The 27,717-nt window shown below is 45.1% G+C and overlaps 1 protein-coding gene across 6 annotated transcripts in view; it reads right to left on the reverse strand.

Annotated features, from left to right (window-relative positions):
- Positions 1–27,717, reverse strand: part of AP4E1 (adaptor related protein complex 4 subunit epsilon 1) — a 491,916-nt gene that overhangs the window by 76,156 nt on the left and 388,043 nt on the right. For all 6 annotated transcript variants that reach the window (XM_078684823.1, XM_078684828.1, XM_078684825.1 and 3 more), the window contains 2 exons: positions 8,935–9,070; positions 1,519–1,774 (listed from right to left, as the gene is read on the reverse strand). In XM_078684823.1, coding sequence (XP_078540949.1) covers positions 1,519–1,774; positions 8,935–9,070 — 392 coding nt within the window. The remainder of the gene's footprint in view (positions 1–1,518; positions 1,775–8,934; positions 9,071–27,717) is intronic.

Here is a 27,717-nt window from a genome sequence, read left to right on the forward strand (position 1 = left end):
TTTTTCTTGGACACAGACATCATTTTAAGGCCATTTGGGCTCTTCTGCATGCACTCTGATGTACGGCTAACCTTCGTTTTCACAACTTCCTCCCCAAAGAACTACACTCAATAAATCTCCCCTGGAGCTCTTCTGTAACAAATTGTTTTTCTCCTCTAGCAGGATTTTATGTCTGATGATTGACGTGCACAAGAATATCAAAGGGACAATCCATCAAACTGAGTAGCGAAATATAGTTTGCAAAAAATAACAATTTTACTTGCATTTTTAGTTCATCGATTTACCCATCTCAGAAAAGAAATTGCTCTTTGTTTCAGACTTGACACAGTGCTTCTTCTTATATCCTCTACAAGGTTTTGTAATGGAAAAAAGCAGAGAATAACTGATAAAATGATGGTGACCCGAAGGACACCAGAAGCCAACTCTCATGACCCTGTTGAATTGACTGGTCCAAACAAATTGATCAACTGGAAGGTATGAGCTCAGTTAGGGCATGCTGAATGTCAGGTACAGGCCAAACTAATCCATTGCAACATTACGCTTGTAAGTCTTGTTTGTACAAACAGACCTATTCCACTACATTGTAGGTTGTATCTGCAAGAACAGTTTCTACATCTGCAGATCCGAAGATTAGATAGTCTGCACCATGCAATAAGGTGGTGCCACTGCATCCTGAAGGGGAATACACTAACTGATCAAATCATCTGATGACAGTAGGCTGGCACACATCAAGTGACTACACAGACTTAAGTCAAACTTACACCCTGGGGTAAGCCCGCAAATGACAATTCTAGAACACCACTCCGAACTGTATTTTAAGTGGCATCCCTAATGGAGCATTGTCTAGTGTATAATGCCTGCTGAATATATGCGCCCTTACTGTCACACAATGGTTAGGTCAGGAAACACTGATGGTTGAGACTAGTGTCCATGTGAGAAGTCCTAAAACTGCTAAAGACAGTGAATACAAAGGTTTTTCGTCCACCAATACATTAAATTCTTCAAAGGCTTGCATGCAAAGTAATCGCAAAATGGCTGTACGGCATGGCCTTAGGAAGCCACAAGCATTTTAAACACTTACTAAAACCTACAAATGCTGTGTAAAACTAGCACACTGACAGTGCAGTAAAAGAACAACCAAGCACTACTGAAAAGAATGAAACAGCCTGCAAGGATCGGCATCCCAGGACTGGGCGCAGAAGCATTGCATCAATCCAGATATCTATGGCACACATTCAAAACCCCAGGAATCGAACAGCAGAAGAAAAATGCAGTGGTTGCAAACAAAACACCAAAATACACTAAGGCCATGCTGAACCCAATGGCAGCCTATGCTATTCGTCAAGGCCTGGGGCACATACAGACACAGTTTTGTGTGTATTCCAATGAACTACCATACAGACGACTTCTGAAGAAAGAGGGCTAAGATGTAAGATTTCACAATGTACAAAATATAACATCTACTCTTGCAAATTATTCTTCCATTGAAGCAAGATCTTGTAAAGAAAACAAACTTACCAGATTCACCGAAGTGTTGAATCCAAGTCCAACAAACAATGATGATGCTAGCTGTTGCTTTTCCTTTTCTTCTGGCGAGACCAGATTAACCAACTGATCAGTGCAGGACAAAGAACGAGAAATGTCCTCTCCCAATGAAGTACAGTTCAATGTGGATGTTTTTACTTCAGTTGGAGCCTCTATTCTGCTTTCCTTTTTAAGAAGATATCCCTCTTTTCCCCAGACCTTTTTCACATCAGGTTTCCGATGATTTGGTCTAAAAAAAAAAATGAGTAAACTTGACAAGTCCTTGTTTTCATAAACATCATGATTCCACCCAAATCTTCCTAACCAGGGTCAAAAATGTTCCCCTCTCACAGACTTCATTGAGCTTTCAATGTGCTAACACTTGGAAAGTGACCGCACACACAACTGTACTCATGTATAACCCTCACCACTTCATACCTCATGGCTGCCCGTTTTTCTGCGTTACACTATCAGCAGGAGGAATCACTAGATGCATAGTAGCTGCCAACAATGCAGTGTTTAGACCAGGGGTCTCCAACCTTTTCTGTAGTGAGAGCTACCTCTGATCAGTGAAAATCGTAATGAGCTACTGAAGGCCAAGCCACTCGCACAACTTTTATTGAAGAGTTAAATACCTCAGTTTTTCGCCCTCTTGTCACCAACGACACCATGAGTATGGATTCTACTATAACGGGGAAAGCCTGGGAGTCTCACTTTCTGAGTATAATTAACCCAAGCGGTGTCTCTTCAAAAGAGCAAAGGGATGAAATAGCCATTAATTTACAAACTGAATGTCAACTAAGTTCATCCCTGTCCCTAAAAGAGGTTGAAGACGCCCTAGCAAAGGGCATCTTCGTGAAAGCCCCAGGACCAGATGGGGTGCCCTTGGACTTATTCAAAAGCAATCCTCAACTATGGGGCCCCCTGACGCTAAATGTTTTCAAAGCGTTTATAGTAGGCCGTATTCCATTATCATGGAGAAGTGCAATGGTAGTCCCGATTTTTAAAAAAGGTAACAGGAATAACCCCACATGCTATAGGCCAATCTCTTTAATTGACGCCACGTGCAAGGTAATGGGGAGGGTAATCCTTACACGTTTGGAGTCATGGGCCAATGCCTCTGGACTTATATTGAATACCCAATATGGCGTCAAACAGGGGATGGGAACAAATGAACAGTGCCTCAACTTGTCCATGATCATGGGCAAGTACATGAAGGCAGGAGCGGGGGTTGATCCACCTGGCCTTCATGGACTTGTCCAGTGCTTTTGACACAGTGAGCCGTGGCAAGTTGTAGACACTGATGGAAAATAAGGGCTTTGAAGAACCCCTCATTGCCCTGTTGCGTCGGCTACATGCATCTACTACTGTAGCCATTCGCTTTGGCCCTGGAGGAGAGAAGACTAGGCCAATTGCTTCTACCGAGGGGGTACCCCAGGGATGCATTCTGGCCCCTTTTTTTATTCCTAATATATACCAATGGATTGGAATCATTCCGGTTAGAACAGCAATTGGATTTCCCAAGAATAAAAGGTAAACGGGTCCCATTGCTGTCTTATGCAGACGATACAGTATTGATGTCCTTAACGGCCAATAGCCTCCAAAAGTGTCTGACGCATTTACTGAATTCATGATAGAATTGGATTTAAAGGTACATTTTAGTAAATCATTCATTATGTATGCGGTCCCAATTCGACAAAAACAAGGACATTTACTGTAAAGGAAATAACTATTGATAAGGTGCCAAATTTTACCTACTTGGGGAATGTTTTTAATAATAAATTAAATTGGGATAATCTAATTGTGGCTAGGAGTTAATATACAAGCAGAATAATAGAGGGTTTTTTTTCGCTTTGCTGGTAAACTCGGACATAAGCCTGTACCAGAAATGTTAACATTATATAAATCGAAATGTCTGTCAGTAGCCACCTTTGGCGCAGGAGTATGGGACTACCATAAAAGTTCCCTGATCCAGATTCTAGAGAACACATTTTTAAAAAGGTTACTGATTACTCCTAGCAGTTCTTCAACATGTTTTTGTCACTCTGAAGTGGGTCTGGATTATGTAAAAGATAGGATAAACACTGCCCCATTGATTCTATGCGGGAAAATCTGAACCTTAGAGGACTTATTGTTTTCAAGAAGTATTCTAAGAGATTGTATGAATCTTGATAATGCAATGTCAATCTCTTGGCTACGTTATATCAAAGATACCTTTTATAAAATTGGCTTGGAAAATTACTATGATAACCCCAAGGGAATACAACAAAACATGAACAGGTTATAAAAAAAGCTTTATGGACTGCAATATGTATGTCGAACCCGAATCATGGATTACTAGATTGTATGTTTCCAAGCCAACCACAATTTTACTTGTCTTTTACCATGCAGGTTCAATCACGTTTCCTAATGACAAGATTCCGTCTCTGCATATTGCACTTTCTTGTGACTTTCCCCAATCGGGCCAGTTGGTGTGAGAGACTAACCCCCTGTCCTTGTAATAATATAGCCCAGCAGAGCACAGTGCACTTATTGTTGTTTTGCACACTTTATAAAGACCCAGGCGGCTGCTGAACTTTGAAAGAGGTGGGGCGTAATTTTCTTCCTCAAATTAGACCGAGCAAAAGTGCAAGTCACCTTACTTTCAGAGGATCCAGGAGTGTTTTCGCTTTTGAGGAAACGCTAACTTCAAAATAAGTGCCAGTTGGTGCATTTTACAACACATTTGAGTTACCCAGGCCTCCATTAGCAGTTATCACATTTAGGGCCTGCCTCATGCATAACATGAGTAAACATCACCCAATTCTCTACTTGCTGGCTTTGTTTCCACTGATACCATGGTCCCTTCACTTGTCACAAAGCACCTGTAAACACCCTCGAACCTAATTAGACAACTTGCACATATGTGTATTCTCCCACAGATAGCTTTAAGAAGGTTTCACTGTCTTGCTGATAATCTCCCACCAGTTCCACATACCCTCCGAGTCATAAAACAATCATGCACATGCCTACACACAACCAATTAATAAAAGTCACATGCACAGACCCGACCAAGCTAACTCGTCACACCTATTCATCAACACTCACTCATACATAACTCACACCTATTCATAAACACACATTCACATACCTCTCAGTCCGTACCCTCCAGCCTTAATCGTCCGCCTACAGCTGAGCAACACATACAGTAAGGACAGTCACTGACTGACCCCATGCACACTAACAAAAGGGGCCACTGTGACAGCCCTAGGCGCACTGAGGAGACAAAGCCCTCACACACTCGGGAGATGGCAAAAGTGCAATATATAAAACAAATTTTACCAAGCGATGAGCATGTTGCTTATTTCCTTTTCCCAGAGTGCCTTTCCATAGCACTGTTTTTCACGCAACAGTCGGTCTGACTTAATTGCGCAGAAGTGGCCTCTAGGTGTCTGCTTGACAACAGGTTGTGGATGGGTGTTCAAAGCAGGGCACGACTGGCAGCTCTGCATTTTATTGTGAAGGGAGTGGAGTTTCTCACGTGCAGAACGTGCTCAAACCATAGACTATCGTCAATGCACAACTTCAAATTGTCACTTATGAGACAATTAGTTAAGTATATTAATTAGGTACTCAGCTGCTTAACTATAAGAAAGGCGAAGTAAAAGAAAATGCAGCGCCATTGGATTCCTCTACCATATATCTGGTTCAATTTAAAGACCCTTAATTGTATCTCTCCTAAAGACCCTCAGACTTCTGTAGCCCGTTCCAGTGGGATGCTCAGTTGTAGCAATAAACCACTTTATTATCCTGACCGCACCACTTGCGAATTCCGACCTCTGACAGTGGCTCCCAGCGCTGCTGTGCTCTCTGCATATCCCAGCGCTATCACCTCTTCCCATCTTTACATTCTAGACTGCAGCGGCCTATCCCTTGTCACCGGTAGCTGGACTGAGTTTACCCTCCTCCACGCCTCATGATGCCGCTGCGCCAAGAGGAGCCGAGGATCATAGGTGGCGAGTGATAACCAGCCGGAGACTCCCGAGAGCATCAAGAATAAAACTGCGAAACACTCTTGAGACCACCACACCCCTCTGCTTACAGGCCAGCATCTCTACGAACCATGCCAGTGATACGAAGCATGAGATCCCCCCCCCCCCCAATACACACTGTACCGCCGGGGAATTATAATAAAGAAGGAAGAGAAGAATTTAAGAAAACTTACCTGACCGCCGGTCAGCGCCGCATCTTCCGGAACCTGTCTTTGGCGCCTTCACTGGAGCGGAAACCCCGCCCTCCGTCCTCAGCCATGATACAGGGCATGGTTGCTTTCTGCCCGCCTGCCCATTAGGAGAGCGAGGTTTCGCTCTTCTAATGGGCATGCGCAGGCACAAGTGCGCATGCGTGGGCAAGGCTGAAAAATGTGCCTCCGTCCCCACTCATGAGCACCTGTGTGCTGCTGCCTGCCCCAGACAATGCCTTATGCCTGTCAGTCAACATGACACAGGACCGCCCACCCCCTTCAGACTCTGAAGGGGGTGGGCGGTCCTGCATCATGCTGACTGACAGGCATTGTCCCTCGGCGTCTTTGAACTTAAGTTTACTTCAGTTCAAAGACGCCGAGGGAGACAGGGACGGGGGTGCGGGCGGGGGGGCAACGCCCCCAATGGACGGTCCGCCACTGGACCCAGGTCACGTTTTATCAAACCCATTTTAAAGGAAATCCGCCCCTGCTCCCATCAGGAGGGTTTTAATTATTTGCTATCATTATCTACTGCAGTCATCTGCAGTGCTGTGCTCAACTTCATTAGAACTGCACTCTTAATCAGGAAACGTTATAAATCGTAAAATAAACTAACGTTTTTAGTGATTTTAGGGGTTTTTAATATCTTATAAAAATATGTTGTAGAACGGTAGGAGGCTTCCTTAAAACTCTTAGAATTGGGATAAGATGATCTAGGAAAAGAAAATAGGTGCACCTCATATTTAAACTTTGCACACAAATTTTTCCCAATGCATATTAAGTCATGTTTTTTTTAATGTTTTTAATGTATGAATATAAATGTCAGAGATTTTAGGGTTTTTTATTATCTTGCATAAATATGTCATAGAACGTTAGTAGGTTTTTCTTGAAATAACTAGATTCAATGCTGTGATAATATTACCTAGGAAATAGATGTAGTGTATATTTAATTTTTGCACAAAATTTCCCTATGTATATTCTGTCTTGTTTTTTTTAATGTATGGATGCAAACTTTTATGATTCAATTGAATCGGATAAAGAAACTGAACCTCAGTTTTTCACCTCTGTACCCCAACTGCAGCAGGGGTCGTAAATGTAACTGAGCACTGATCATTATCAGGCCCTGCTATTTGCAACCTGATGCTAACAATGCACAATTAATATAGCCTTCCCGTAACTTTAAAAGGAAAATGTGACCCTACTCTAAGCTACTCTAAAGGTGTCTGGGAGCTAATGGTAGCTCGCAATCCACTGGTTGGAGACACCTAGTTTAGAAAGTGAGGCGGAGTGAGATGTAAGAGGGCTGGGGTTGTGAAGATTTCCTGCATTTGGCTGGCTGGTATTGCAGTAGATACCAAAAATATGGACTCTCATGGACCAAGCAGGATAGCGAGAACTATTTTGGAAATTCAGAGTTATTTTAGCTTGAGAATATTTTGAGTGGAGGCTATCTCAAACACCAACCACTTTCCCCCATCATTTACGTCAGCATTGGTCACCATTTCTATTTCAGAAAACAAAATGCAATATAACATAGTAAGTCAGCAAATGAGTTGGATAATTGAAATTATGTTTTTTTACACTCCAGCTCCATTTTGACATCTCAGTTTTGTAGTAATAAACTAGCATTTTACTAACAAACTGTTATCATAGAGTTGCATAGCTGTTGCCTCACATTTTAGAAACTGTTCAATTTTGAGATAATATATACATTACAAGAATGATATATAATGCTCTATAATTGTTCATCGATGGAAATACCAACTGAACAGGAAGGAATTGTTCCTCGCATGCCTACTGGCTATTAGTAATCTGGTGTGAACTTACAACGCTATTTGAATATATCTGATTCTTTCCTACACCTCAACCAAGAAGGAAGCATGCCTTGTTTGATAATATCTGGCCTCAGTTTTAACTTTGAGTGCCAGTAAAATGTACAATTGCCTCTTGCAGAAGGGCACAACAACTTTACTTGCTGCAGTTAAGTGTGTTAAATTGTCATATGTTCTAAATAGTTGCAAAGATGCGGATGCAGAAGTGTGGAGAAAGGTGCTGGTCACCAACAGAGGCATATACACTTTGGGTGTTTGTTGTCGCAGGTCTTGTCTTATGCTGCTGATATCAGAATGATGCCGAGGTGAAATATAACTCCTAGCTTTATGACTCGGTCACTGTCATAGTGGTGCCATCTCAAGTGGCAAGAATAAGTGCTTGAAGGAGGAAATATTTACTTCTGCTGCTGGAAGTGTCTGCTGATCTGGGTTCTGTGCCTGATATCGGGTCCTTCTTGCATGTGCATGGATAGCTAAAGTCAATGTGTACATAGAAATAAAATGAAGCATGTTCCTCTCGAACTTAATATAATATTTCTTGACTGACAGAAAAAGAGGAGCACCGAACAAAGACATTCTAAAGTATACACACCGAGATCTTATTGCTGTAGGGAGCACACAGTTTAGAACTAACTGGCTGCGGTGCTACTTCACTGAATGCGAAGCATGAATTGGCTCAAGAATCCCTCACTCGTAGTGAGAAGACCTGAAAATCCTGATACTTAAGGAAAGCATATCAAAGGTTGGCCACACATGGATGCATGTAGGATCAATGAAAATGGAAGGATGCTCAGGAACTTTTGGCCTAAATACAATGTGTTTTTCGTGCATTTCCTGTGACCACCCACACAGGAGTATCATTCCAAGACATTGAAAAGGTACAAGTCAGCATTAAGAGAATACATTGCTGGCAAAGTAGATAAAAACTGATCAAGTATGATTAGTAGAATCATATTCTAGTCTTCTAACAAATGCTGGACATAACACCCTAGATTTCATGACAGATGTGAATTAAATATGTAAGATTACAAGAAAATGATATTGTTACTTATGATCTTGCAATTTTTTTACTGATCTATGAAGGTTTGTGAAATTCTCTTAAGTTGAAGTTCAGCTGTTGTTCAACAATAAACTTTAATGAGCAGAGCTTAGAAGCATGGAATGCTTACCTTCTCTGAGGAAACAGATTGAGTATGGGCATCTTGACCCAGCATACAATAGAGACTTTAACATCTTGGTTGCATCTGAAAGCTGTTCACTCATTTTCTGTGAGTAATTTACAGACCATGTGAAGGCAATATATGCCCAGAGAATAGTTATAATGTACTTCAAACAACAAACTTAGAATAAACTTACTCCTTTAGTCCCACTTCAGCGCTATTGCCTGAGAGCTCCGAAGCCAAAGATATGCCCGTGGGAGACTGCCTACCACTCACACCAGACAAAGGCACACTCGAAGGGAAGGACAGCTCGTAAGGTTCAAAGTTCAGGGCTGCAATGAAGAAGAGGATTATCATTCAAAAGGACGTACAAGGCTTTCCATACTGTAATTTGTCTCTCTAAATTTCAGCACCACATTGTTAAGAGAGCCCAAATAATATCTCCTCCCAGTGATGAGTTTCCAGAGGATATGGGGTAGTTGATCTTTCAGTGACAAAACCCGGATTTTTAGGGAAAATCCACTAGGCAACGTGTGCTGTCTGTAATGAGACATGCTGTGGGCTTAACAAGAACAAACAGGGGCTTGAAGTTTGTCCATACTGTCACTCTAATTTTCCTGCTACTTATTAGATGGTTTCCGCCAATCTTGTGTTAGTCCCTTCAGTGGCGCACTGTCACTTTACAATGTGTTTGACCGCCTGGTTGTCATGTTCGCTTTCAGGCAACTCCTTTCTTTTTGAGAAAGCACTCCCTAAGAGTGCATGTGTTTTCCACCCCTCTAGCTCATGTGATTCCCTAAGTTTCACTTGTCTGTTGCTACTTCTCCCCACCTCGCACTCTGTGTTGCTGCTCTCCACACACGCCATCCTCTCTCACTTGTTGCTTATTTTCGCCACTCCCATACTCTCACCCATTGGCTGCTCCCCCATGTGCTTCTTCATTGACAGCTCTACACTGCTCTCCCTCTGAGTCTACACAGGTCTCCCCTTGCTTCTGCTTCCCACCACACCCTCTCTGTCAAATCCTGCTTCCTGCACCTTCTTTCTTTTGACTGATGCTTCTCCTCCCCACTTCCCCCATTATGTTGCTTCTCACCACCTCCCCCACACCCCAGTCCTCTGTGTTGCTCGCCCCCACCGCGCAACAATAAAAAAAGAAATGCTTGCTTCATTTTGTAGTCGTGTGCCTGTGTGTTTCAAGTGCCTGCAAAATGACATGACAGCTGTCTTATAGCAGCTTTGTTTTCTTTTCGTGGAAGCTGCACAGCATGGATAACAACCATTCTTAATGATCAAACCTATTGGCTTTATCAGTGATTGGTCACAGATGTAGTAGACACCCTGAACATGCTTAGAAACCGTCCCCGCTTTGCATCCTGGAATGTGCAGATTCCGCAGGACATATTACTCACACTTTGAATGTTTTTTTATTATGCTAGTACAGGTGCAGCCAGGGCATATCGTGGTGTATGTCAATCATCAGTCAATCAATCAAAATAAGCTTAATTCGGTTTTAAAAGAAGAAAACCCATTAAAGCACATACAATACGCAACACAACGGTTAAATACAATATCAATAAAAACAAATAAACAAGACATAAAATATAATAAAAGCCAAATATCATTACTATATATAAAAACACAGCTAATACAGTCCATATTGCCAGGTAGTACTGATGTAGGTCAGAAGTCATTACTAGATGTGCAAACGCAACTAATACAGTAAATATTACGAGGGAAGATTCACAAAAGACCTCAAGTAATTCTTAATCACAACTGTTCCAGTCTTATAGCAAAGTTAAAAAATTAGGTATGCTAAAAAAAAAACCCTGAAAGCATTTGTAAGAATATGAGGGCTGGTGTAACCTGGGAGAAATATACCTTTTTCAAGATAATAATAATGAACGCTTTCCTAGGCATTTCATAAAAACTGCAAAACATGGTAAAATTGAGAGTATCTTGTGGGACCTATTCTCACATTCACGTGGTGACTGCCCCGAGGATGAGCTAGCAGGAATTGCAATAAGTCAAAACGAGTTAACAAGAAGCAGTTATGCCTACTTTTAACAAGAAGAAGATATGTCTCGGTATTGTATAAATAAATAAATACAAAGGCGGTTCACCACCACCACCCCTCCGGGTTACGGACAGGGACGTGAGCAACATCACAGGTATCATCAATCATTTAAAATTACAGCCGCTTTGAAACAGGACCCGATTCTAAACCAATAAACAAAAAACCAAATACCACTTTAGCTGAACACTGAGACGCCGTGGGAGTCTATCTGCTACCTTGTCCCCTTTTGCCTTTTGCCTTCAGCTGCTCGCCGCTCCCGCTTCGCGGGAGCCGCTTCGTGGGAGGACCCACCAACGCTGTTTGCTCCTGCCTGGTTGCCGTGATTGCCGAGAGTGCGGAACACCTGTGGAGGCTGCAAGGGTAGCGCGGCAGGGACTCACTATTCCAGGAGTCCCTGCTTGACCACGTAACATCCGGTCAGCGCCCCCCTGCGTGCCCCGCCCATCACCGGCAAACCGGTAAAAGGAAGTTGAAGCGCTTGCCCTGTGTGACCCTTTAGCTGAACACTGAGACGCCGTGGGAGTCTATCTGCTACCTTGTCCCCTTTTGCCTTCAGCTGCTCGCCGCTCCCGCTTCGCAGGAGCCGCTTCGTGGGAGGACCCACCAACGCTGTTTGCTCCTGCCTGGTTGCCGTGATTGCCGAGAGTGCGGAACACCTGTGGAGGCTGCAATGGTAGCGCGGCAGGGACTCACTATTCCAGGAGTCCCTGCTTGACCACGTAACATCCGGTCAGCGCCCCCCTGCGTGCCCCACCCATCACCGACAAACCGGTAAAAGGAAGTTGAAGCGCTTGCCCTGTGTGACCCTTTAGCTGAACACTGAGACGCCGTGGGAGTCTATCTGCTACCTTGTCCCCTTTTGCCTTCAGCTGCTCGCCGCTCCCGCTTCGCGGGAGCCGCTTCGTGGGAGGACCCACCAACGCTGTTTGCTCCTGCCTGGTTGCCGTGATTGCCGAGAGTGCGGAACACCTGTGGAGGCTGCAAGGGTAGCGCGGCAGGGACTCACTATTCCAGGAGTCCCTGCTTGACCACGTAACATCCGGTCAGCGCCCCCCTGCGTGCCCCGCCCATCACCGCCCATCCTATAACACCAGGAGAGAGCCCGCTTTGCGGGACGCCGGGCGAAGCCCGGGCAAAGGGCGGGCCGTCTGTGGCCGTCCGGGGCCAGCAGGGGCCGGGACGGGCCACCCCTCTAACAATCCAGGTAAAACAGTGACTTGCTGTTGTGGGTCATACAACATTGATTATCTCGTATTACATTTTATATGTCTACATACTCCCCAATGTCTACTCGTTCAGGCAGAAGCTCTAGACGAGGGGGGAACTCTACGATAGGCACCATGGATAATTTTATAACCCGTGCAGTTTCTGTTGTGGAAAAAGAAATCATCTTAGCAGAACGCAGATTATCACATGAATATCTGGAACATAAACGTTCTTCGTTGGGAACATTGGCACAGGCTAAATCCCCAAAGAACATTATCCCAGTAGAACCCTTAATTTCTGTAACTTCTAGTCACTTGCAACCTTGTGCTGTCGATTTAAGGCAAGATAATGGCCTTTTTGAAATCGTCTCTGATCATGCATCTACAAACAGAATTTTGGGTAATACTGACACAAGAAATTGCTCGGACAATACAGTAGTTGACCTACCGGCTCTGCCTGCAATATTGGTACATGAAATGCCTGCAGAGCAAGTTTTAACATCTCCCCTGCATAAAGCAAGTCGAGTTGCAGTAAAGAGGAAGAGACTGGTCACTCCGCGAAAAGCCTACGGATTAAAAACCCTCAAGAGAATACGCAGGAACTATATGAACGGGGGTGTGTATTGTAAATCTTTAGAGCCAGAAACGATGAATATTGGGTCAGAAGTAAGTGAACAACAACGCCTAGCGTCGGATAACGAATTAATAAATTGCCCAAAAGATCCACCAGTAGCGAATTCTTTACTTGACCAGATCCAATTGCTCATGACAACTTTGCTGTTACCAGTAACTGAAAGATTGAAAGGGCTATCGGAACGTCTGGATAAATTCGGGCAAACTTCACTGGATAATTTCTTTGCCCTAAAAACCTTGGTAAAATTACATTCCAAGATTGGAGCAGATACTACAAGGGTGGAATCTAGTCCTATAGTTCCAAATTCAACGCAACAAATTGGACCACCTAGGAGAGATAAAGTGTCAGATCAGAATAGTATTAACACTGTATTGAGGGGATGTCAAGTAGAGATTCCCAAATCACAGCCAAACAATGGAGGAATTCAACTGGTTGCTCCCCCAAAACCTGCGCCACGCAAAGTAAAACAGGTGACTAGTACTACCATTTCCCAAGTCCCTGCACCGTCAAAGCCTGCTGATGTGATAGAAACTACAACTTGCACTATCAATGGTGGTTTGGACAATAACGCTCAAGTAACTGACCATAACAGAGTCAGACCAGTGCCGAAAAAGATCCCAAACGCACACCTTCCACCGGGGTGTCAACCATACGTGGCAGTGCTTACTGGTGTCCCTCCCTTGAAAACCAATAAAAGGGAGTCCTATGATGAATTGAAAAATAAGACCCTAAATTGGTTGAGAGAAAATAGACCTTTGCCATACTCTGTTAATTGCCAGGTCATTCAAGTCCGAAGAGTCAGTTGGTTGGGCACTAGACCGAAAGACATAGCAGGGGATTGTATTTTGGTCAACTTTAAAGACTCCTCTGTCGCACACCTTGTGTATGGCCAAAATCAACGGAGAGGCCACCTGGGAATTGGTACTTGTGACCTTAGCTATTTTTATCCTATGCAGCGGCCACAAGACATTAGAGATTCATTCCGGCCAGGCTTGATGAATAACAGATATTCGTTTTTTGATCCTCAGACTCCTGTTGATAGAATGTATCCAGAAAATATGGATGTGGATAAAAACTGGTCATGGTGGGGTAATTGACAAACAGGAACAGGAAAGTGTGGATTCTATGGAACTCTTTCCCCCATGTTTAGTAATCATTTAGAGAATCAATGTGTAAAATTAAGCCTAAATTCCTGTGTAATGCCCCCTGTATCTGATAAACCCAAAACTATACGGGTTGGATCTTTGTCTATTAGCCCTCTCGAAGACCATCAAGGGAGGGATATAGCGAATGTTTGTATTGCACAAGACCAAAATAGGACATCAACGGTACATATTGAGCGGCAAGATTTGGTATCTAATAGCAAGTTTTCTGACGACCCTAATGAGAGGGAAATACCAAGTATATTGGGTACACGTAGTGTCTGCCCTAGTAACTCAGTACAGTACAACCTAAAATGTGATTTAAAAATCTAGTCATGGAATATTGCAGGGTTGTCAAGAAACCTGTGTGATAGAAACTGGAGCTCTTTCATGGAAGAGCATGACATCATGCTCCTTCAAGAAACATGGGCAATTAATATGGTGCACAGACTTGGATACAAAGTATTTCATTGTGGGGCTATTGCATCTGTAAGAGGTAGACCTTCAGGGGGCTTGTTAATTTGGATAAAAATATGTTTGAATGTTGATGTATCACCTCTGAACATTGTTTCCAAAGACTTGCTTGGGGTAAAGATTACCACGAAGGATATGGGGGATATTTACTTGATAAATATCTACAATAGACCTAATCCCCAAAAAAAGGAGTCAATGGTTGTGGAACAACTAAGTTCGCACTTGAGTAAGTTAGAGCCAAACTCCAAAATAATTATAGGTGGGGATTTCAACTGCCAATTCGAGCCTGTGTTGGGGCTCGAAAATCTACTAGAAAATGAAGATAGGGCCCTTGATATATCCTCCCTAGATAGCGTAAAATCAGTAAAAAGCTCAGTGGCAGTTATGCAGATTTATGAATTGACGGTATCTTATGATCTAAGGGCATGTAATGGTAGATTAGATCCAGATAAGCCAGCAAATTATACATATAGTAAGGGGGCATCCAAATCATTGATTGATTTTGTATTGATCACTACTAATTTGTGGCATCTGTTGTTGGCCTTCACTATCATGAATAGACCAGAAAGTGACCACTTCCCTCTACAATTAGGGCTACTCCCCCAACCGTTCTTAAAATCTGATGGTGGAACGGAATCAAACATGGAGGTGGGAGAGGTTGAGGTCTCCAACAACAGGAGAGCTATAAAATGGACACATATCCTAGCAAAACAAGATATACTTGTGGGCATTTATGATACCTTCTCAGATATTATCCCTCTATACGATAATTTGACCTTGGGATCCCATGAAGTCCTCAAAATGCATTATCATCTAATAGAGTCACTAATTCCCCTCCTGAGCAAAACTTGTAGTAATAGCAAAGGCAATACAAGAAGGCAATTGGAATTGGAGACACCGTGGTACAACAAACAGTGTCGTCTAGCCAAAGGTAATCTAAACAATGCCGTACAATCTAAAGATCAGATGAGGGTAAGAGAGTGTAGAAATGAATATAAAAATCTCCTCTCTAGGGCAAAAAAAGAATGGGATGATTTGATCTGGGAAGATCTTTTAAATGCCGCTAGGAAGCATGACCAATGCACTTTTTGGAGCCTGATAACAAAAAACAATAAATCGGGTAGCTCCAACAGAGATTTTTTCCTTGATGAAAAAATCTGGTATGATCATTTTCTAAAATTATATGATCTGACAGGGGTGTCCCCAGATGAAAACTACATTCGATCTGTTCCTCCATGCATTAATTTAGTAAAATTTAGCATTGAAGAGACACTGTGTGCAATAAAGGCAGTCAAGACCGGTAAGGCACCAGGCCCGGACAAATTACCAGGGGATTTGTTTACTCACAACATTGAAGTATGGTGCCCCTATATAAATTTTTTATGTAATTCTATTCTGTTAGGAACTCCGATTCCCGAATCATGGAAGGGGGCGGAAATAGTTACCATCTATAAAAAAGGGGATCGTTATAACCCAGGTAATTACAGACCGATAAGTTTAATTGACATTTTACAAAAAAAATTTGCCAGACATATTTTAAATCGACTTTTAGATTGGGTAGAGGAATCTAAAATCCTGTCAAAATTCCAAGCAGGATTTAGAATTAGGACAAGCACTGTGGATCAGGTACATAGGTTTATGTGTATTTGTTGGAAATACGTCCAAATAAAGAAGTGTAGCTTATATGTAGCATTTATGGACCTACGCTCAGCGTTTGATCTTGTCCCTCGTTCCCTTTTATGGGATACTCTAAGGAATATGGGTGTCCCGGAAGAACTGCTGTCTAACCTTATAAAGCTTCATACTGATAATTTTGCAAAAGTAAGATGGGGGAGAAATGGTGAACTTACTCAAGCCATACCAGTTAAGAGGGGGGTACGACAAGGCTGCGTGCTGGCCCCGACCCTTTTTTCCTTATTTGTAAATGATATCCCCCCCTATCTGGCACAATGCAATCACGATTCCCCGAAATTATGTAATGAGGCAATTACAGCGCTGCTATTTGCAGATGATACCATTTTAATATCACAAACACCTAAAGGCCTACAAAATTTAATAAACCAATTTAATAGTTACTGCGAAATAAAGGGGTTAGACATTAACTCATCTAAAACTAAGTATATGGCCATTAATCCCCCGAAAACTTTTAAGAAAAATCTGGCCCTAAACAACACTAAACTAGAGTACGTGAATTTTTCGATTACCTGGGTATCAGGTTTGACAGTAAACTGTCTTGGTCAAAACAACTAGAAAAAAGTAGGTTGACACTTAAGCACAACTCTCTCCCTATTTTAAAAATCCATGGAGGGAGCACTTCAAAAGCCATAACTCCGGCGATTGAAGTGTTTAGAGCTAAAGCACAAACTGCTGCTCTATATGGCGCCGAGATTTGGGGGCCTTATTCAAACAGAACATTTGATACTGATGAGAATACGTTCTGTAGGCGCCTATTGAGATTACCAGCAAGAACACCCTTAATCCCCGTTTTTCTAGATATTAACCTAAAACGTACAGACCACTTGTGCTGGTTGAGGCCATTGCTCTACTGGCAGTGCTTTAAATGGGAAAAAATAAGTGCAGGTACTCATTAAAATAAGTTATTGGTGTGGCAAATGGGCGGGGCTGGGGGCGGGGCTAAGGGCAAGATATGATGATACATAATGACTTCTGTACCAGTTGCAGCACATATCAAAACACATGAGAAATGCGTTTATGTAAACAAATCAGGTTAACTCATTACACAAAATGAAAGCCAAACAGGATGATATGTTAACATTTCCTTGTTTTGTCATATTTTCTGCTTCTTAATGCCATATGTTATTTGTTGTTGTTTGGCACCATACTATATATTCTCAAGCGGGCACACACACTGAGTGCGCAGGCCCGGACTGGCCGTTGCGGGCACCGGGCAATCCCCCGGTGCGCCGCAAGGGTGGGGGCCGATTTTGGGTCCAGGGGGCCGTTTTTGTGACAGGGCCGTTTTTGCAGCATAACTGCAAAAGCCGCCCTGTAACAAAATCGGCCGAAATCCGGCCCGACAAAGAGCTCGGTCGCACCCCCAGGGGGCCGGCCGAGCACTTTGCCAGGGCCGGTTTTGATTCTCAGTCCGGCCCTGTGAGTGCGAAACAAGCTGAGATGAACACAAAAGCATTCCACCCATTCCCTTTAAAATATCTCCTACGAGTGTCCTGATTCTCTCCCTCTCACACAAAAATAGGCAAGCACACAGACATATATATATATGTATGTATAAACGATTATTAAAGTTAACAAGAAATGCACAGGATTTTTGACTGTACACAATTGTGTGTTAAAATACAATTTCAAAGCACATTCATGATTTCAGAACTCAACAAATATCTGGTATTTTTATGTGCAAAAAGTGGCAATCCTAGCTTCACCTGTCACCTCACTTCTATACAGTCATCCCTCCCCCAATCCTGGAGCTCATTTCTGGAGTGCTGCAGCGTCCCCTGCTGTTCATTTCTCTATGGGAAGGGCTTACTTTACACCCATGGAGCCAGTATTCAGGTCCGTCATGTTATCATACAAAGGCAGCAATTAGTGATGCAAAAAAAAAAAAAACGGCTTTGGGGAAGGTAGAGGATTGTGTGACGCTGCCGCACACTCTAGTACGGTCAGTGCATTTCCCTACATGGAACAGGATTACTGACTGGCAGCCCCAGCCAATTTCACATGCCTCATATTACTTGTTTGGACACAATCAGTAGCAGGGGGGGGGAAAGGTTTCGGGGCACTGTTCCCTATAAAGGTTACATGATGATATGACGCCCCTAGGGGTGTCTCTGGATCACCCACTGCCCCCTCCCTGTGTATGCCATGGGACAATTCCTGATTCTCAGGTTGTAGACCTGTTGGTGTCCCCCCCTAGGGGAAACGTCCTTTACAACGAAACTTTTACAACGCAGTGCTTTTACAACGCAGGTTTTACAACGAAAACCATTACAACGCATTGCGCTGGGGAGCGCTCTAGGATAGGGAATAGATTTAATTTACTATCCAACACCTTCCCTAGTGTCCACGGGGACTGGAGTTGGAATAGTAAATTAAACTATTCACTATCCAGCACCCCAAAGCGCTATGCGTTGTAAAGGTTTGCGTTGTAATACTTGCGTTGTAACAGCATGCGTGGTAAAAGCATGCGTTGTAACGTCATACATCCGCCCCTAGTGATGGTTAAGAGATAGCTGACACGGAGTATCCTTTTCAGACGCCAACACTGGGGTGGGACCCTCCTGCTGGGGCTGCCATCTGATCCAGTACAGACAGAACATTTCTCACCACTGCAGTGTGTCATCATTAAGTCAGTCAACATGGTCCAATGATCCAAACCTGTTGTTTACTGGCACGTTAAACGGGAGACCACCCAATGAACGCTGAAGGTGCAAAGTGCAGCGGGGAGTGAATAATTGTTATTCAGGATTGAAACTTTGCTCTCTCTAAGGCCGATATGGGGCTATAAAAATACCCCAGCTAATGGATTACTAATTCAGTGCCCCCTTGCCTGATGAAAATGAAAACCGAATAACAATTGGTGGGCCACAGAAGGGCTCCTAAAGTTGATGATTACGCAGCCACCTGGGCGGTCTTTCATTCCCCTACCAATCCTCCTTACTCGATGGGTAAGAAGAACGTCGTGGGCTTTTGATATTTGAGAGTCCCTGAACTTTCCCACCCATATTTAGACACTCGTTCTTCAGAGCCCCATGATACCCGATCTGTCCATCTCTCAATGGTGGAACTCCTGTCATCACCACCACATATGGGCAGGCTGGTGGTGGTGAATGAATTATCAGAAGGTTTTTAGTTTCTTTTTTGTGGTGCCTCCCTCCCCGTTTTCTTTGACTCCTATGGTGGCTGAGATTCCCTGTGATGAGATTAGATTAGTACTGGGCAGAACTTTAGTCTCCCGACCAATCATTTTAATTGGATATTGTAATATGGCCCGATGTTTTTATTGGTGCCACTGTTCCCCTGCTCCTTCTGCCCATCTTGCATGGACGCCCAGTCAGCCCTGGGCCCCTGGGAAGTATTTGTGTGCATGCATGCGTGTATCTCTTAGCATGTGAGTGTGTGCATATGGGAGTAATTGACAGAGTGACTAAGTGAGATTAAGTGTCAATGAGTGCATGTCAGTGAGCAAACGTGAGTGTGTAAGAGAGAGCGAGTATTTGAGTGTGTGAAAGTGAGTGAGTACATCAGAAGACGTGAGAATAAGTGACAGTGAGTGTGACAGTGAATTAGAACAAGTGAGACTGAGAGCGAGACTGCGAAAGTCAGTGACCAAGGAGTGAGTGAGCATGACAAAGTGAGTGAAAATGAGTGTGAGGCAGTGTGAAAGAGAGTGAGCTCGTATGGGTGAGAATACGGTGGAGTGAATGTAAGAGAGCATGTTTGAGTCCGTTACGCTCGTTAGTCTGCCACTGGCCTAGAGGTAATTATTGGCTTATAGGGGCACCCATTGCAAATGCTGGCATATTGGTGGTAGTTTTTGTCACAAGGAAGACCCACGGCAAAACACTGACAGATGTAATTCTTGGTACATGAAACACCCATAGCAAAATGCTAGTGTTGGCATATTGGATATCATTTGTGACGTAAGGATTACAGACAGGCAGCCTCAGCCAATTTCACACGCCTGATGGAGGAAGGGGGGCTTAACACTTCAAGCCTAATAGCCATTGCGCACCTGATCGACAGTGCAGGGCCTGTCTGGACCCTGTCCTGCTGATCACAGCATGACGCAAGGCAGCCCTCTCAGACCCTGCAGTCAGGGGCATTCAAGTGAGAGCTGCTGTAATCTCCCGCAGCGAATGTGCAAAAGGCCACTGAAGGGCTCAGTGTTTTGCAAGCTCCTCGGAAGCAGGGCGGCATTTGCCCTGAGCTGGAGGAGAGCAGTAACCTGAGCCTTCTGGGCTCTCAATCAGGGTACCGGTACTCTTTCCTGACCTAAGAAAAGTGCCGGTACTGAGGTCCAAAAAATTCGGAAGTGCCGGTACTCAGTACCGGTGAGTACCGGCCCATTTAAAGCACTGTCTATTGGGTAAGATTATGGTCCACCCCGGAACTGGCAGACTATAGAGCTGGATTAATGGAAATTATGGAATTGGACACTTTTAACTCGATCAAGTGGCTGAGACACATATCCATATGGCTTACAAAAATAGGTCTATCACACTTCTGGAAAAATCCAACCACCTTGCAAACCAACTGTAAAGATCAGGTAAAAACTGCTTATTGGTATTATATGAATAACAATTTATATGAACGTGCCACTGGTTCATTAACACTCAAATTTTTGCAATTTAAGGACATCCCTATATTTGAACAATTTATGGACGAAGTTGAACCACCTTTGGCTAAAACCATATATCTTCAATATAGATATGGGGATTTACAAATAAATGCAAATACTTGCCGGTGGGGAAACTCCAATTCCGATGGGAAAGACCCATATTGCAAATTGTGTGAATTGAAACAAAACGAAGACGAGGTACACATTCTATTCTTTTGCCCATTATATAAATCACAACGTATGAAATGGATTAAACCTCTTTGTAAAAATTTGGGCATATGTTCATACAAAGAGGCTGAAAGATTACTCAGATCTTCGACTGTTCGGTTGATAACCTTTGGAGTCAGTCGGTACCTCCTTAGTGTCTGCTTGATTAGGAAAAAATATGGACTAAAAACATAGATTATAGCACTTTTAATCACTGGCATTTTCATTATTTAAATGATGTAAATAGTTGTTTTTATTATTAGGTCTTGTAAATCAAATACAAACTGGAAGAAACCCTGTTTATCATGGATGGTGAAAAAAGTAATGTATCCCCACGCAAACTGTAAATAACTTGTGATTTTGTCCGGGGAATTGATACATGTACATACTGAATCTTTTAAAGATGATATTTGTTTTTAAAAAATTATGTTTATAAATGTATTTTTTATGTGTTGGCTTTATGGCAAAAATGTCGAATAAAAGCTTACAACAACAAATACCACTTTTCCACTGCCTCGATTTTCAGGTGAATTCCTGGTTAAATGCGTGCGCATGAATGGTTAATCTATGTATCGATTTACCTGCACTTCATATCGGCGTTTACTCTATTTCCGGCCTGGTCATGCAAGCAAGCGAGTTTGCGAGAGGTATGAAAACAGTTATTCGTGAAAGGTACAATGAATCACGTAATGTGTCGGTGTTGCTTCGGGGGCTCAGCAGCAGCGGCCGAAACCTGAGCTCTGGGGGCCACAAAAGAGCTCAAGATGCGCTGCTACGTGTATGCAAACTGCGCCCCCAAGAAACGTTTAAATCAGTAGCTCCAAGTTGCTTAATTGCAGAATACAAGGAGGAAAACAGATTTCTCCATACACGAGCAATAGCTTTGCGTAAATTCGCTCAGTGCAATTTGTATTCTTTGTGTCCGCAGATTGCACGGATGTGTCTACAACACATAATTAGCACTGTGGGGTAATGCAATCGTAGCATGTCTGTAATTATCTTCACATTTGCTTTTTTTAAGACTGAAATCATACGTTGGGTCCTAGTTACAAAGGGCGACAATGCACAGTGTGGTTTCGTTGCACATTTTTTTCTCTTTGCATTCCCGAACTGAACAGCAAAGCAAGCTAATTCCATTGACTGTCTCTGCCAATCAAATCTCGTCCCAATGAAGCTTGATTGTCTTGGCTCGCACAGACGGGCTGGTTTGAGTGCACCCAAAGTGTGGCCCAACAAAACCAGCATTGTCCGCAATCTTCTTAGCACAAAAAGCCATCGTTAGTAACAGCTGTAGTCCTCAAAATACTAGCTTGCAATAAGCATTGGCAAAACCAATGTTGCTGCTTTAATTTGATAATACGTGAACGCGAATAGCATATTGCCTGCCTGCGTTTGCACCTGTTAGCAGATTAAAGCAAAACCTATTGGCTTTCTCAAAGATTGAATATCACAAGACTAAAGTAAAGTAAAGTCCACATTTGTAAAGCGCACAATCACCCATAAGGGTCTCTAGGCGCTGGGGGCCGTCGGGAAGATTAAGCGAGCTATTGCCCAGAGTCACATGGTGCTGGGCTAACCTGCCGCCGGAGCCGGGGATCGAACCGTGGTCCCCAGATTCCAGCGTCAGTCGCCCTGGCCGCGGCGCCGTTCTTCGAAGGAGGCCAGCACATATCTGCAGCACCACAGGCTGCTACTAGAGATACTCAGCAGCACAAGCCGGCAGTGCCACATTCTGTTACTGGGTGTGCATAGAGTGACCGGCACAAGCCGGCAGTGCCACGTTCTGTTACTTTGTGTGCTGAGAGTGATCGCTTCAAGCCGGCAGTGCCACGTTCTCCTACTGGGTGTGCTGAGAGTGATCAGTACAAGCTGGCAGTGCCACATTCTGTTACTGGGTGTGCTGAGAGTGATTGATACAAGCCAGCAGTGCCACGTTCTGTTACTGGGTGTGCTGAGAGTGATCGCTTCAAGCCAGCAGTGCCACGTTCAGTTACTTTGTGTGCTGAGTGATCGGTACAAGCTGGCAGTGCCACGTTCTGTTACTGGGTGTGCTGAGAGTGATCGGTACAAGCCGGCAGTGCCACGTTCGGTTACTGGGTGTGCTGAGAGTGATCGCTTCAAGCCAGCAGTGCCACGTTCTCCTACTGGGTGTGCTGAGAGTGATCAGCACAAGCTGGCAGTGCCACGTTCTGTTACTGGGTGTGCTGAGAGTGATCAGGATAAGCCGGCAGTGCCACGTTCTGTTACTGGGTGTGCTGAGAGTGATCAGCACAAGCCGGCAGTGCCACGTTCTCCTACTGGGTGTGCTGAGAGTGATCAGCACAAGCTGGCAGTGCCACGTTCTGTTACTGGGTGTGCTGAGAGTGATCAGGATAAGCCGGCAGTGCCACGTTCTGTTACTGGGTGTGCTGAGAGTGATCAGCACAAGCCGGCAGTGCCACGTTCTGTTACTGGGTGTGCTGAGAGTGACCAGTACAGGCCGGCAGTGCCACGTTCTGTTACTTGTGTGCTGAGAGTGATCAGTACAAGCCAGCAGTGCCACGTTTTGTTACTGGGTGTGCTGAGAGTGATCAGCACAAGCCAGCAGTGCCACGTTCTGTTACTGGGTGTGCTGAGAGCGATCGCTTCAAGCCGGCAGTGCCACGTTCTCCTACTGGGTGTGCTGAGAGTGATCAGTACTAGCCGGCAGTGCCACGTTCTGCTACTGGGTGTGCTGAGAGTGACCAGTACAAGCCGGCAGTGCCACATTCTGTTACTATGTGTGCTGAGAGTGATCAGTACAAGCCAGCAGTGCCACGTTCTGTTACTGGGTGTGCTGAGAGTGATCAGCACAAGCTGGCAGTGCCACGTTCTGTTACTGGGTGTGCTGAGAGTGACCAGTACAAGCCGGCAGTGCCACGTTGTTACAATTGCGGGAGGAATGGGCAGGAGACGAGTTCTCGTTAAAGAGGGTTTTATTGCAGCAAACAAGTAATCTGAGCAGGTCTTCCTGGGAGGTACAGTACGTCGAGGGGACCGGCTTCTATCCGTCCTTCGGCGTGCCGACTTGACTGTCTCTGTTCGTCGATACCCTTCGGGGCTTCTCCGTGGTGTAACCTTGTCGACTTCCGTCTTGCCTCTCGGTGTAAATAAAATGAGACAAGCTGTCAGGAGAGTTCCCTGTCTATGTACAAGTGTCTAAGGGAAGGGAGTGAGGAAGCAAACCCGTGTCACACTCGCTATACTCTCGGTTTGTGAAGGGATTCAGTGCCAGAGGAAAGGGTTACCAGGAGAGGGAGTACCAGGGATTACACGGTCGTCCCGCCCTTTCTTACGACCCAGCCCCTTAGTTTGCACTGTACCTGGGCTAGCCACACACCTTCCCCGGGTGAGTGGCAGGGCGGCTCGTGGGGACGTTGGCCTCCAGGCTTCTCCACCGTCTCAGACGCCGCTTCTGTTCTCGTCACAGGTTCCTCCGTTCGTATTCCCGATGTCTCCGACCTACTCTCACCGTTCTGCTCCGTTTCCGTCTCTCTCCACACGCCACTCCGGGTGAACAAGCACCCCTGATCCGGTTCTCCTCCCACATTTGACGGCGATGCGGCCTCAGGCAGTCCCGCCCTCTCCTCGTTCAGCTGTGAGTTAAAGGGTCAGTGCAGGCCATCCTCGTCCGACGTTCTGACTCCGTAGTCTGCCTCAGGCCAGTCGTTCTGCGGAGGGTAGAGAAGAGGGGGGGGGGGGGAGTTGAGAAAACCCCTCGGGGGACCCAAAGTCCTGTGACAGGGGGGGCGCTGTACCGCTCCGTTACAAACCTCCCCCTTGGATGCTCTTGATCGGGGAGCGGATGGCGAGAGAGGTAGTCAGCCCCCATGTTTTCGGAACCTTTACGGTGGTGAACAGAAAAAGCGTAAGGCTGTAAGGACAGGAACCATCGCATCACCCGGGCATTATTAGATTTATTACGGGCCATCCACAGCAAGGGGGCGTGGTCTGTTTATAGGGCAAACGGGTGTCCCTCAAGGTAGTATGTGAGTTTTTCCACCGCCCACTTTATGGCCAGGCATTCCTTTTCTATGGTAGCATACTTCAGCTCCCTGGGAAACAGTTTTCGGCTTATGTACAATATGGGGTGGTCAAGGCCATCAGGCTCTACTTGTGAGAGAACCGCCCCAATGCCATACTCAGAGGCGTCCGTATGCAAGGTGAAGGGTTGTGAAAAGTCGGGAGAAGAAAGAACCGGAGTAGACGTAATAATGTGTTTCAGTTTATGGAAAGCGTTTTGCATAGCGTCTGTGGGGTGAATGGGTGTGGTGGATTTACCCGCCTGTCTCAGTGAGTCGGTATGGGTGGCTGCCAGATGGGCGAACTGGGGAATGAACCTCCTGTAATACCCCACTAAACCGAGAAAGGCTCTCATCTCTCTTCTGTTCGTCGGGAATTGGGTGTCTGCTATAGCCCTTATCTTTTCGATCTGGGGCTCGATAAGGCCATGTCCCAATACGTATCCCAGATACTTAACCTTCTGGAAGGCTACCCGTGATTTCTTGGAATTGATCTTCAGACCAGCTTTCTCAAGAGCGTCAAATACGGCGTGTAGGTGGGTGAGATGAGTGGACCAGTCGGGGCTGTAGACGACTATGTCGTCTAAATAGGCGGAGGCGAACCCGGTAAGATCTTTCAATATAGTATGCATTAACCGCTGAAAGGTGGCGGGTGCCCCGTGCAGGCCAAAAGGGAGGACGGTAAACTCGAAGTGACCATCATCGGTGGAAAATGCGGTCTTTCTCCTGTCTTCCTCCCTTAGGGGCACCTGCCAGTAACCTTTGGTGAGGTCCAAGGTGGTGATATATTGGGCGTCGCCCAGTTTCTCTATAAGTTCATCCACCCGAGGGATGGGATATGCATCAAAGTGAGATATCTCATTCAGGGCGCGAAAATCCATGCAGAATCTGCGTGTCCCGTCGGGTTTTGGGATAATCACTATTGGGCTTGACCAATTGCTCTTGGAGGGGCGGATGACCCCGAGGTCCAGCATGTCCTGCACTTCCTTTCGGATGGCTGTTCTTCGTGCCTCTGGTACCAGATAGGGCCGGATTCTGACTATTTTGCCTGGCGGGGTATCGATGCAATGCTCGGCAAGCGAGGTCCTTCCTGGAACATTGGAAAAGATGAAGTTGTGTTTCTCAAGGGTAGCTTGTAACTCTTTCTGTTGTTGGGTGTCAAGTTCATCATTGAGTACTAGCTGTTCTCGGGTAGAAGCAGAAGCTGTCCCTGGTGAGCCTTAAGTCACATTCACCTCCGAAGGCAGGGGCCTAAACCATTTCTTAAGCAGGTTGATGTGGTATACCTGGCGTTTGGAGGGGCTTATCTGCAGTTTGTAGCTCGTTCTACCTATGGCCGCCAGTACCTTATATGGCCAAACCCATTCCACTTTGAACTTCTGGGTGGAGGACGGTAACAGCACTAGTGCCCAGTCGTTCACTTTTAGCTGATTCCACTTCTTTCCCTTATCGTAGGCGATTTTCTGTCATCTTTGGCTCTGTTCCAGATGGGTGTAGGCGAGATCACGTCATTTCCCGAGTTTAGCTTTGAGATTTTGGGCATAATCCAGCGTCGAGGCTGTCTCTTCCTGAGTCTCGTTTTCCCACGCCTCCTTGGTCATTTCCTGTAAGGACCGTGGCTGTCTGCCATACAGTAGCTCGAAGGAGGAGATACCCATGCTGCTCTGTCTCTGACCTTGGATGACATATAGCGCAAGGGGCATTATCTGGTCCCACTCCGTGCCACTGACTTCCAGCATCTTCCTGAATGTCGTTTTCAGCGTCTGATTGTAGCGCTCCACCAGGCCATCGGTTTGCGGGTGGTAGACTGAGGTGCGAATCTGTTGAATATTTAGGTTTTTGCAGACGTCCTTCATGAGTTTAGAGACGAATGGTGTGCCCTGATCCGTCAGGATCTCTTTGGGAAATCCGACTCTGCTGAATAGTCCAATCATCTTCTCAGCAACCTGCTTGGAGGTGGTCGCTGTTAAAGGGGATGCCTCAGGAAAACGGGTGGCATAATCTACGACGACCAGCACATGTTGGTAACCCTTCCGTGTCTTCGGCAGGGGCCCAATCAGATCCATCCCGACCCGCTCGAAGGGTTTCCCTATGATGGGTAGGGGCTGCAAAGGGACCGATGGGGGTCGGGTCATGTTTTTTCTTTGGCATATTCCGCACTCCCTACAATATACCATCGTATCCTTGTAAATACCGGGCCAATAGAAATGCCGAAGAACAGACTGGGTGGTTTTCTCGGCTCCGGTATGTCCGGCCACTAGATGGCTGTGTGCAAAGAATAATACCTGATTCCGGAATGACACTGGGACCAGGAGCTGCATCGTTTCATCTTTTCTTCCTGGTCTGTATAACAGGTCTCCTTTAATCAGGAACCGGGGATATCTGTTAGGGTTATCACCTTGCTCTTGGTGGGCTTGTTCCCACGCATTGAAGAGGGTGTGTTCGTTCGCTTGGGCGAACCGGAAACTCCTGTCCAATACCCATGGTTCTGGCGAGAGTAAGGCCGGGAGAGGCTCTATGGGACTGGCAGACCGTAAAGGAGGAGCAGGTTCCTGTTCAAGGCTCTTCCTGAACATGTGTAAGAAACCGGGATTATCGGTGCCTATAATCAGGTCTCTGGGAGTGAAGACAGGACCCCTACTCTGATTATGTGGGGATCCCCATGTAATGGCTGAATAGGGACGTGAGCTACCGGGTAAGGTTTAATATCGCCGTGTACACACCTAATATTCTGTAATCAAAGGAGAAAGGATCACTTGTCCTGATCAACCTTAGGTCTGCAGGATGGTGGGGGGGTTTCTGTCCCAATATTAAGACCCTCAGGCACGTGATGGGTATGGTGGTGTCTTTTAAGCGGTATATCTTGGTTCTCCGCTTATGATTC

The sequence above is a fragment of the Lissotriton helveticus genome, chromosome 3_2, assembly GCF_964261635.1.
Source record: "Lissotriton helveticus chromosome 3_2, aLisHel1.1, whole genome shotgun sequence".
Lineage (NCBI taxonomy): Eukaryota > Metazoa > Chordata > Amphibia > Caudata > Salamandridae > Lissotriton > Lissotriton helveticus.